The sequence below is a fragment of the Nomia melanderi genome, chromosome 11, assembly GCF_051020985.1.
Source record: "Nomia melanderi isolate GNS246 chromosome 11, iyNomMela1, whole genome shotgun sequence".
Taxonomy (NCBI): domain Eukaryota; kingdom Metazoa; phylum Arthropoda; class Insecta; order Hymenoptera; family Halictidae; genus Nomia; species Nomia melanderi.
The window spans coordinates 4173157-4185655 of record NC_135009.1 but is presented as its reverse complement, the minus strand read 5'-3'; the positions used below and the strand labels follow the sequence as shown (position 1 = coordinate 4185655).

The following is a 12499-nucleotide window of genomic DNA, read 5'->3' as shown; positions in this document are numbered from 1 at the left end:
AACCCTTTCGATACGGCTATGTTTTCCGCGTATATTGTTTTACTGGACGGTCAGTTAAAACACGAATATGTATTTTATCGAGGAATGTAATGCATTATAAATATTTAAATTTTAAAAATTGTTAAATAGTTTAATTCCGTGTGATAAATTTAGAAACAAGGATACGCACATAAACCTACATCACATGATTTATAATGGGTTATTTACAAAAATATCAGTGGATGACTATAGTCACCGTTAGTATCAATGGGTTAAGGTAAACGTGAATTTATTTGCTTTTTAATTGTTCCTTGATTGGTAGGGGTTTGACGTTTCTCGCATTTATAAGAATAGTAGTAGCTTAAATGATGAGAATGTTAAGAGATATCCTTTTGTAAGTAAAACTAGTGTTTAAAGTTCAGCTAAACTTATTTTGTTAAGTATTGTGGCTGTTTAAGGAACAATATTACTTTTTTTCTTACGAGGAAAGTTATCGAACTCGAAAATTCAAAGAATTATGAAACTATGCGTAAGTAGAGTAAGTCAAGCCTAATACATTGGAATTTTTGTTTCGTGCCCAATTTCACTTTGAAGGACTGAGACCACCCCTTGAAGAAATGCAAATTCTTGTTCCCATGAATTATCTTGGGAACGGTAAGAGATAGCGAACACAAGTTTAAACAAAAGATACATTGTTCTTTCGCATCTATACAATTGCGAAGTAAAGTTTTTCAGAAAGTTTTAGCGGCGGAGATATTTCGAAAAATTTGAACCGAAAATCAAATCACATCAAATTTACTCGCAACATTTCACATCGATTATATTATCATTCGTCTAGCACTTAGAGTAATTGAAGGTGTAAGAGTTGTTCCAACTTCGCAGACCGTAAGTAGAAAAAACAATTTTTGCTCAGCCACGAAAGTTCTGACTCGCTGGAAGTTAGAATCCGCAGGTATTGTTCTATTTCTGTCTAACGATAAGTTGCCATCACATTCATTGCTCTCCTTCGGGAGCCACCTGTTGATGTTCAATGAACAATTGTCGCTGATGTTACTTTCATGTCTTCTTGCGACGCAAACAATGCCGATGGAACTGTGCAGGCAACCGCGTCTCGTTTTCAATGCGTTCCGCGCGATTCTTTCGGAATCCGACCGATTATTCAAATATCGATCTTCGTAAATGAAATCGGATAATTGAAATTTGTCACTTTAATTCATTACTTGTTCGAGCATTTTTCTTGCCAGATATTTTTTAACCCGTTGTTTATGATTCTACAACTTTTTGTCGCAGATTGTTTAACCAGTTAACTATGGAATTTAGATTGAAAAATCTCTCATCGTGCGTGCAATAAAATCAGATCATAATAATAATATATTCTAACGAAAAATTACAGCAAAATAAAGAAGAATTACACATTCATCTGAAGAAATAAGTAATTTATTGTTGAAAAAATTAGTACCAGTTCGCGTTTCAAGATGACATGTATACTCGTCGAACACAGTTAACTGATTAAAATGTTAATTTCAGGAATAAGAAATTATCTTCATTAAAAAGCGATTGTTATATGTAAATTATTATATTTAATTACAGCTTGCGAAAGTAAATATGGAAAGCTTTTGAAATGATAAAATTATTGTTTTGTCGGAACTGCCCGAACGTATATTACCATTTTTTGAAAATTTCTATACAACTATGAGTCTGTACAGATCCAAATGAAAAATCCCAAATATTACAAACCATGACTGATTTTTTTGCATTATTTTCGAAAGAAATCGTTCATTTTATAGTACCACGTTTGTAAAATTAAAGATGGAAAAGAAAAATTCTGTTACACCTTTCTATATTTATAAATTATTTTATGTCATATAAAAGTATCTTTTATCCATAAGTAGTAGCAGAAAATTAAAAATCATTCACTGTTAGGATCCTAAATAATTTCAAATGAAATGTGCTACTTAATGATGCGATATAGTATCAGTCCTTTGCTCCAAAATTCGGCTGTTGTCAGACGCCATTGTATGTACTTATCTTTTGCGATACTGAACTTTGGTCGACGATAGTGTCAGACTTTATTCTCTTTGTTTGCGAGACTCGACAATATTCTCCTTCACATCTGTTGGATTATTTAACACTTGTAGCCTTCGTGGTGTTTGTCTTAGCATCTAATATTTTCTCAAGGAGCAGGTATATGAATCGCAATTATTCATAGTTTGGGAAAATTTGTTGTATATACGAAATTGTCAGATCTATAAAATTCTGTCTCTTGTAAGACAAACAGAGAGTTTATTAAGTAAGATAATAGTTTATATCTTATCTTTTATCATTTAAAGTTCCACTGATTAGAAATACTATCTTGTTAATCATTTGTTTGAAGGACAGGGTATTCTATATTTATGGCAAAATAACATTTACTCTAACAAATAACCATTGAATTATTTGTTTCCCCCTTTTTAACTGCAGAATATAAAATAACACATAGTTGTGAGACAAAAATCTAATAGTAAATATTCAAGTTTATTAAGATTAGTTTAAAACGTGCTCTGCGAGATTATTGCGATATTATAGGACGAGAGATTACAAGATCTACGTCATACTAATGAAAATCAATATTTTAATTTTACTCGGTTTTTGAAAGAAATTGAAATTCTGTTAAGTTGTAGAAAAGTTCGCAAGTAAAAACAAAATCTTAATATTATCTTTCTTTTGAGAAACTTGTCAGTAAGTTCCAATTAAATAAGTTTGAAACACCAAGGTATTATATGAAAAATACTTTTATGTAAATCTGATTATCCAAAACTAAACAAGACAGATTACATCATACAAATACAAATACAAATACAAATACAAATACAAATACAAATACAAATACAAATACAAATACAAATACGAATACAAATACAAATACAAATACAAATATAAATGTTATATTCATATTGCATATTTATATTTATAATACAAAAGAACTGTTCTTATAATCTTAACGTATTAATTATTCGTACATTTACCTCACATTAATACACCGATGAATTCAATAAACAGACGAGCCTGTTTCATTTCCAGGAACTTCCCCATTAGAATGTGGTACATGGAGTACAAAGACTACAAGTACGGCGACGACCAAGCGAACGATCTCCACGAGATCGGCCATTACACCCAAATCGCGTGGGCCTCGACGCATCTCGTCGGCTGCGGCGTCAGCCATTGCACCGGCAGTAAAGGTCCGCTCGGCAAAGACTTCTTCATGTATGTTTGCAACTACGCTCCGAGGTGAGTAAACCAAAAACATAGAAATACAAATATTTTATTTTATTATTTGTGCATTCTTGTGAATTAACTTTTCCTAAACCGAAAACAAACGGAAAAGAAACAAAAGAGAAAGAAAAGGGAAAAAGGAAGAAAGAAAAGAAAGAAATAAAAGGAAAAGTAGAAATATTACGAGTTGCGAAGGAACTCCGGCGTCATTCCCCTCGCCCCCGCCATTATATCGCCGTTTGTTTCCTGACGGTTGGAAACTTCATTTTATAGCGGTTAAGCGATATCTTCGGGAGAAAGTAGTTCGCTTGGAGAATAACAATCGCGACGCGAGCTTTTATAAGATTACCGAGCTATTGAAAGATACAGCAGAGGATGGTCTACGCCCGCTTCGAATGGTTAAAAGGGTTTTCTGGACGACTGGTAGTAGATATTCCCTGCGAGTGCCGCTTTAATCCCGCGCTATGCAGTTTTGCGTTCTTGGAAGTCTGAATGCTTTCTAGATTTTTGGTCTGAAGGACCTTGGGTCGTAAATTCGAATTCGCTTATTTTGTTCGTAGATTAAGATTTATCATAGCGACTGGTCTCTCGGCGTTCCTGCCTTTTAGAAAGCGTTGGTTTATTTAATCGGGGAATGTACATATACCGAATTTATTTCACCCTTATGTGTACAACCATAATAACCAGGTTGTTTGACAACCGTGTACCGGGGTAGCCGAATCGGTTCACCCAATCAGATTTTATATAAAATAATGATTTTCTGCCGAAATATATTAGATTTTATTATGAGTACAAACGAAATAGTATTTTATAAATTTAAATAAAAAAATTGTAATGTATGATTAGAAAATCATCTAATATTAAAGAGTATAGAGTAGACTTGTATCAGTCGGCGAATTGTATCAGTTCAGGTTTAACAACGAAAAACTAATAGTTAAAAACTGGAATCAACATATCCCTGTTCATAAATTTCTTATTAATAAATATTCAGTTTCAATATCACAGAAGACAAATTTTTATAAACTTAAAAATCTTCCTGTTATAAGTAAAAAACGGAAAAGTGAGAAATATCCGATTCGCCCGGAATTTGGGGGTGAATCATAATCACGAGTCTGATACGCTAATATAGGTCATGGGAATAATCATATCTAAATAGAGTCTATTATCTCATTCTTTATCTATTATTATCTAAATGATCTAGGACCTAGCATCGTATAATCTTTTGTCTAAACCTATCATTATCTAGTTTATTATCTGATCTGTTATCTAAAGCCTATTATTATCTACTTTATTATCTGAAACCTATTTGTTTCTATCGCTGTCGAATGGCACAGAAGTTTATCGATTTTCTTAACATTTGTTACAATGAGAAACCGTATTATGTAGAAGCGACTGTGAAAATACCACTTGTCAGGGAACAAGGAAATTGCACAAAGCATGCCAGTAAAGCAGGCGCGATACAATGTAGGGCGGCAATAATACACTCGTCTATGAGTTGGAGCACCTTGTCCGCGTTCTCTTCAGGGCACTGGTACACCTACCGAGCACTTTCATTTCGAAATTTCTGTTATTTTCAGAGGTTTTCGTGGCTTAGTTATTTCAGAAACATCCAGTCGGGCTCCGTTGTTTTTATTTTGCTCTGAGGAACCGCGAATGCTCGTTTAATTTGGCCGGGTTTCAAGTTAAACACGGAGAACTAGTAGGACTTTGTAGACACAAATGAAACATTAATAGTAATTGAACAATATTTAAACTTTTGTGTATTATCTTCAGGAGTATCAGGAAAATGTTGACTTATTAATGAAGTGTTAATAGATTTATTGGAATTATAAATATTCGATGGTAACGTGAAACAACAGAATGATTTCTTAACATGTTGACTATCACGAGAATTTTAAAGCATTTCGTATAATACTTATTCTTTCATAACAAAGGCAAATGGAAATAAAATTGATTATTAATGATTTGATATCGTGATTCTTAAGTTATACTATTATACAACTTCTTATGTTACTAAATACTTTCATTCGATATTATATTTCTTTTTGAAGTCATTTCGATTCATCAGTGACCGGCATGACAGTCAACACGTTAATACTGGGTTTATGGAACACGTTAATTTGACACATATTGAATTTTATAAATATTATTTGGTAAACGCTTACGTCGATTTCGATTGATACGATTACAAGGTTTATCCTAATTGTTTGTTTTCAACCTCTAACATTCAAGATCTAATGTGATAAATCCTTTATTAACTTATGAAATAGTGTTAAATTTGTTATTAATTTGAAGTTTTATTTACATGAAAATTTTATGGGTTAATGTTGTACCAGATTTAATAAAATTAAATTGACGAAGATATGTTAAACGTTACTTGGAACTTTTACTTGTTTTTCAGTAATTAATTGTTGTTATACAAGTGTGTATATGAATTGATATATATCTACGTATTTAACATATTATATTTTGTTTATTGCTCGGATAATGGTTTTTTTATCGAGTTATATTTATATTTTACATGTTTGTGGTATCTTGCAATTTGTGTATTTAATAAAAGTATTAAATTATTAAAAACTCAACAAACGTTCGGCATCATTCCGCGTTCAAACGATACATTTATGTTTCTGATTGATCAAACGAAGTGTACATATACTTTAATCCAATAATTTACTCAGTTATTCAATTTTTTTTAACTACGTTAATTTTTGACATATAAACCACCACGATGGTCACCGATGACCGGAGCGTCCAAAATACTAGGAAAAAACTACAAGAATAAAACTGATATCGAATCAAAATATTTAGTAACACGAGTAACTAAATAATAGTATAACTTAAAAACTACAATACCAAACTATTAATAACTAATTCTAATACCATTTGCCGTTATTATGATACGGTAACTAATGTTACACGAATCGTTCTAAATACTCATAGCGATCAACGTCAATCAAGGACACTATAATCCCCATTAAATGGAAAGCTTTAGTGATAAATCAGTTAACCAGTTAACAACTGTCTGACGAATATACCTGTTACCTTGACACCCAAAATGATACTAATTTTTCAACAACTAGTTACTTGTTTTCTCAAGTAGAGATTTTTTATTTTTCTTTAGTATTTTATTACAATAATTCCGCTGTTACCTGATTAAATATAAAATGTTACAATTTCACACGTATTTATTGCTATTTCCGATTACTTTTATCGATTTTAATTAACCTATTTAATTTATATTTAAAACTAAAGTAAATAACATTCAGATTTGTCGGATTCAGTTTCAAATCTTCATTATGAGTCACCATATTACAAACCAATGGGTTAAAGGCTCTAAAAGTACAAATACAAAGTTAATTACCTATCTTATCGTCAACATCCCTCGTGAAAACCGTCTAACAAAAGTGTCTCGCACAATTTATCGCCAACGTGCACCGTTAAGCTGGTTCATATCGTTCATTCGAGGTAATGACGTGATTATTGCCGGCTCGATGTTCGTTCCGCTGGAAACTCGCTCTATGGCGGATGAAAATGTATACAAGTGGATCATTGCAATCGAGAAGTTTCTTCTGCGAATCACGGAGATTCCGAGAGGCCACGGGAAAAGCATAATCTGGAAAATTGCGGCGGAGAAACAAATTTATGACGGCACTTGCCGCGAGGGGGGAGAAAAAGGAAGCGGCTGCGTAATTTAAATTCTCTCCGTTCGTCTTTTTTACCCGCCGGTATCGAGCCGAGGAAATATTAGACACGCGTACGCGCGCGCGCGCGTGTGCGACTCGCCTGAAGATATATGGTTCCGGTTAGAACAGAAACGAGAATGAATTTGCCGAGGAATTAGAACGGACAGAAAAAATTGCGATCGAGAGGAAACGAGGTGTGAAACGAGTTGGCGACTTGCAATTCGCACGTCGTTCTTTACCGTTAAAACTGATAATTAGGGGCTTTAGAAGTGTGCAATCTCTGAACCGATGTCAAGATTTGTTTCGATGTCAGGAATGATTGTTTTATAAATATTTGTGTTATTGAGTGGATAAATTCTTATTATATGAAATCCTGGTTTGAATAATAATTATTTGTTAATTGCAATAAACTCCGTTATTATTCTTTTATTCTAATCATTGCATTTCGTTTACTATGTTTATCTATTTTAATGTTACGTTTTTCTTTACTTACACATACAATGCAAGACTTGTTTACATCAAAGCTGAAATTTAACTTATGCAAGCAAGAAAAGGAAAGCTTATCAAGTAAGATAATAAATTATACCTTATCTTGTATCATTTAAAGTTCTACTGATTAGAGATACCTTCTTGTTACTCATTTGTTTGAAGGACAGGGAATTCTATATTTATGGCAAAATAACATTTACTCTAACAAATAACCATTGAATTATTTGTTTCTCCCTTTTTAACTACAGAATATAGAATAACGCATAGTTGTGAGATAAAAATCTGATAGCAAATATTCAGGTTTATTAAGATTAGTTTAGAACATGCTCTGCGAGATTATTGCGATGTTATAATACGAGAGATTACAAGATCTACGTCATATTAATAAAAATCAATATTTTAATTTTACTCGGTTTTTGAAAGAAATTGAAATTCTGTTAAGTTGTAGAAAAGTTCGCAAGTAAAAACAAAATCTTAATATTATCTTTCTTTTGAGAAACTTGTCAGTAAGTTCCAATTAAATAAGTTTGAAACACCAAGGTATTATATGAAAAATACTTTTATGTAAATCTGATTATCCAATCCATTTGATCATACTCAAAGTACTTTAATAAATTACAAAATGAGTACGGACGTGCGTATTAATATTACGATTATTATTACTATTAGTGTTATTGTATTATCGCAGTGCAAAATTGTGAGGGTCACCCATGTAGTCGCAAAGGAAAGAAAATAGTAACAAGTGACTACTATCTTCATGTTTTGGATCCTGTTCGGTCAGCAATTCGCAACAAACGACGCGGTTTGTTGTCCAAAGGAGTGTTTTCCCAGTACGATAATGCAGAGTCGAACAGGAACCACAAAACCAAAAAGAAACTGCAAGCATTCTACACCTACAGAAATCCTTCCACATCCTTCTCAGAGTACCGACACAACACGGTTAGATTTCCATTTGGTTGGTCCTTTAACATGTGTGCTACAAAAGCCACACATTTGTAACAATCCCAGTTTTGTATTCTGAAACATAGAAAAAGTAAAGTTGATATTGTCCAAATTTTGATTGGAAATTATATCGCATAAGATGATGCTCTGAAGATGAAGAATATAAATCTGTCTATATGAATATAATTTTATATAATATATGAATATAAATATGTTGATATATTTATATTTATATTTATATTTATATTTATATTTATATTTATATTTATATTTATATTTATATTTATATTTATATTTATATTTATATTTATATTTATATTTGTATTTATATTTATATTTATATTTGTATTTGTACTTGTACTTGTATTTGTACTTGTACTTGTACTTGTACTTGTACTTGTACTTGTACTTGTACTTGTACTTGTACTTGTACTTGTACTTGTACTTGTACTTGCACTTGCACTTGTACTTGCACTTATACTCACACTCGCACTCGCACTCGCACTCGCACTCGCACTCGCACTCGCACTCGCACTCGCACTTGCACTCGCACTTGCACTCGCACTTGTACTTGTACTTGTACTTGTACTTGTATTTACATTTATATTTATATTTATATATCTATTTATATATCTATTTTTTAATATTTCAGTAATTTCTGTCAAAGGATATATTGCATTTAAAGAGCATTTAAAAATTTAAAAATTAAATTCTGATTTTGAGCTGAATGAGCATTGTTAAAGCTGGGTTGAAAACACATGCGTTTATTGTAATGTTATAACTAATTTACATGTAATAGCGTGTCTAACATTTTTCTACTCATTATTCAGTAGTTCAACTGCTATCTTCAAGAAGAGTTCTTGAAGATCCTTATAATACAGAAGCATAGAATTCGCTTTCCATTCAAGCAGAAACTAGTTCTTTACCCGAGTATTCTTCAATTTCCTTTGATGCTGGCGTGCAAGGGAATTCTTCCCTTTTTCAATTTTCATTTCGATTTTCAAGGGAAAATCTTCTGAATATTGCCATCATTTTTATGATACTATAGATTATTGAATTTTTTACTTCCATATTGTGCAACGCTGTCACAGTTTTTCGATTTTTGTGCATGTACTGCAATTCTTTTAAAATCACCGAAAGCGATACAATTATACGTCAAATAAATATACGTTACATAGAATACATTATACACATACACAGAATTATGCATCAAATCTTATGTATACCTTTAACCCTTTGAACTCGAAAGGTAACTTCCAATCACCATTTGATTTGATATAACAAAATTACAAAGTGTTATATATAACATTAAGTTTTGTACAATGCATCAATATGTGAAGTATTTATATAAAATAGCTTTGTTTCTTAATTTACGTATGTTTTCTCACTAGTTCGTTTCAAATAATGTCATCTACGTTTTATCGGAAAGTGTCGAATGTTTCTAGTGAAAAGCTTCCGAGTGCAAAGGGTTAATTGTTAATATTACGCTTACATATATAATAATGGAGGAAAGTAAAAAATAACTGTGTCATGAAAATGAGGGTTATTAGGTATTTATTTTCAAAATATATACATTATTTAGTTAACACTTGAAATTAATATTTATATTTAAGTTATAATGAATTGCACGTTATTAATAAATTAGTTAGTGACAGTGGGACAAAAGTAAGTAGACAGACCATAAAATAAGTATTAACTACTATTAACATTATAAATGAACAGTAATTAATAGATAATATTCCTCCCCTCGGTTTAGCAGCTGCGTTTTAGTGACATTATAATGTTCAATTATTGAAATTATGAATAGTTTATATTCTGTAATCATATCAACTATCTGTGAGACCGTTAAAAATAAGATATCATTAAAAATAAAACATTTAACATGAAACAACGTAATTTTTCGAACTATTCTAACATTCGTTATTCGATTTCTAATTCCGCTTGCAAAGGTAGAATTCGAAATTATCCATCTACCATGAGACAGGTTGAAGAAACGAAGTAGAAAAAATTCAATTGGTATCTGTATAATTTTACCGCAGGTCAAAAGTGACCCGATCACCGAACAATTCCTATAGTTAAGTTAGAAGGACCCTACTCCCACCATAGAGGGATTAAATCAGTAATATAAATTTAATCCTTTCTTCCGCATGGTACACATAGGTACCACGAACATTTTAACCAGTTAACTGGATTTGACGAGTATACACGTCGTCTTAAAACACTGAATGGTGTTAATTTTATCAACGATGGATTATTTATTTTTTTAGACAAACATGTATTTTTTCTTCGTTTCGCTTTAGTTTTTTGTTAATATATATTATAATTGCGTTTGGCCTGTATTTTACGAGTATATACTTCATTATTTGATTTTATTGCGCACACAATAAGAGATTTCTTAAACTAAATCCGACACTTAACGGGTTAACCTTCTGATCTACAATATTGTGTCAGACTCGTGAAAAAAATTTTAAACCGAATTTAAAGATTCAAGTGTGATTTATTTTTTAAATATAAATTAAATATTCATCTTCTATTATCACTCGTCAACCTTTGAAGTAAACGTAGACGTAGAATTAACAAAAAAATTTTTCTGTTTCCAATCAATTGTTAACAATAAAGTAGTTGTAATGATCATGGTTAAGAAATAAATCATAGGGCAAGGGATTAAATTACCGGAGAGTTAGGAAACGCCTTAAAGATAAAAGGAAAACTGTACCAGGCGGAGCCCTTTGTTTATGGCTGGTCGCTTAACTGTTAATCAGCTGTCAGTACGTGTTTTGGCTGATTAGTGCGCAACCGTATGTTTTTCTTCGCAAAATTTCTATGAAATAATACATATTCAGGGACGAAAGGGATAAATGTCTTAAAATTTAGTAATGCTTCAAAAATATTTATTCTTTCCGCCGTATTTTTCAAAGTCTTTACACGAAAATTAAAGCAGGATACCTTATATAATGAGCTTAACACGTTCGCCGACAGTGAAAACCTTAATGAGCTACAAAAATAGACAGGCGATTTTTTTAGTACTCCGACGATTAAAGTGCATAATAATTTCAAGAAATAAAGGCTATGTAGAATTAAATACATGATAATGTGTCTTATAAATTTGAACGTTACAGCGTGCATGTCATTTTTCGTCACAATGAAAATCAACGATATAGCATTCACGTCCGCGAACGCGTTAACCTATTAACTGTGGAATATCGTTTAAAAAATCTCTCGTTTTGCGCGCAGTAAAATAAAAAAATGAAGTGTGCACTTGTCAAACGCAGGATGGATGCACCTAGGATATTTTTCAGCGAGAAACCAAAGCAAAACAAAGAAGAACATGTTTATTTGAAAAATAAAGAATTTAGCGTTGAAAAAATTAATAGCATTTGGATTATAAGATGACATGCATACTTGTCAAACACAGCCAACTGGTTAATCCGTTAATTATAGAATTTAGTTTTAAAAATCTCTCATTGTGCACACAATAAAATTTAACAATCACATGTGTACTCGTCAAAAGTAGGACAAATGCACCTAGGATATATTTTAATGAAAAGCCAAGAAGAATTACATGTTCATCTGAAAAAATGAAGCATCGGCGGTTGAAAGAATTAGTATCATTTCAAGCTTTAAGATGGTGTATATATTTGTCGCACGCAGTTAATTGATTAAAAGATGGAAAAAAAGACCGACTATATGAAAACGAAGTGGACTAGGCGCCAGCTGAAGAGGAACGATGTTAATCATAAAACCTGGACAGGATAGAGAGAACTCCCGAGGAAAAAAGTTTTTCAAAAAAAAGGACCGTTCCCAAAAGCGGTGAAAGAGGATTGCCCGTGTTCTCAGAATCGATGGGACGAATGAAAGCGTGGGAGCACTAAAACTCGCGAAATTAAAAGTAAAAAAATCCCATGCGGAAAGACTGGCAAGACGAAAATGGAAGTTGAATATGGAAAAGGGAGATGTAATTGGAATCGGTCTGGAAAGACGAGTGTGTTACAAAGGAAGCAAGAGAGTGAAACGACGATAATGCATGCAAGAATGAGCACATTTAGACAGAGAATCCGAGGATGAAAGGACGAGCGAGTGGAAACAGACAATTAGTAGATGGCAAATAAAACTGAGGATCAGAGAATTGAAGTGGCCGTAAAAAATGGACAAAG

The 12499-nt window shown here is 32.1% G+C and overlaps 1 protein-coding gene and 1 long non-coding RNA gene across 7 annotated transcripts in view; one reads left to right on the top strand and one right to left on the bottom strand.

Moving 5' to 3' along the window:
• LOC116435180 (cysteine-rich secretory protein 2) overlaps positions 1-12499 on the top strand; it is a 218779-nt gene that overhangs the window by 189689 nt on the left and 16591 nt on the right. For all 6 annotated transcript variants that reach the window (XR_004236705.2, XM_031994486.2, XM_031994485.2 and 3 more), the window contains one exon: positions 3040-3246. Coding sequence is in view for 5 of the 6 variants with exons in the window: in XM_031994486.2 (XP_031850346.1) it covers positions 3040-3246 (207 nt within the window). In the remaining variant the exon portion in view is untranslated. The remainder of the gene's footprint in view (positions 1-3039; positions 3247-12499) is intronic.
• LOC116435181 (uncharacterized) overlaps positions 2991-12499 on the bottom strand; it is a 37808-nt gene continuing 28299 nt past the window's right edge. The window contains exons 2-3 of the long non-coding RNA XR_012999674.1: positions 6593-8420; positions 2991-3234 (exon numbers count right to left, since the gene is read on the bottom strand). This is a non-coding gene — a long non-coding RNA (uncharacterized LOC116435181). The remainder of the gene's footprint in view (positions 3235-6592; positions 8421-12499) is intronic.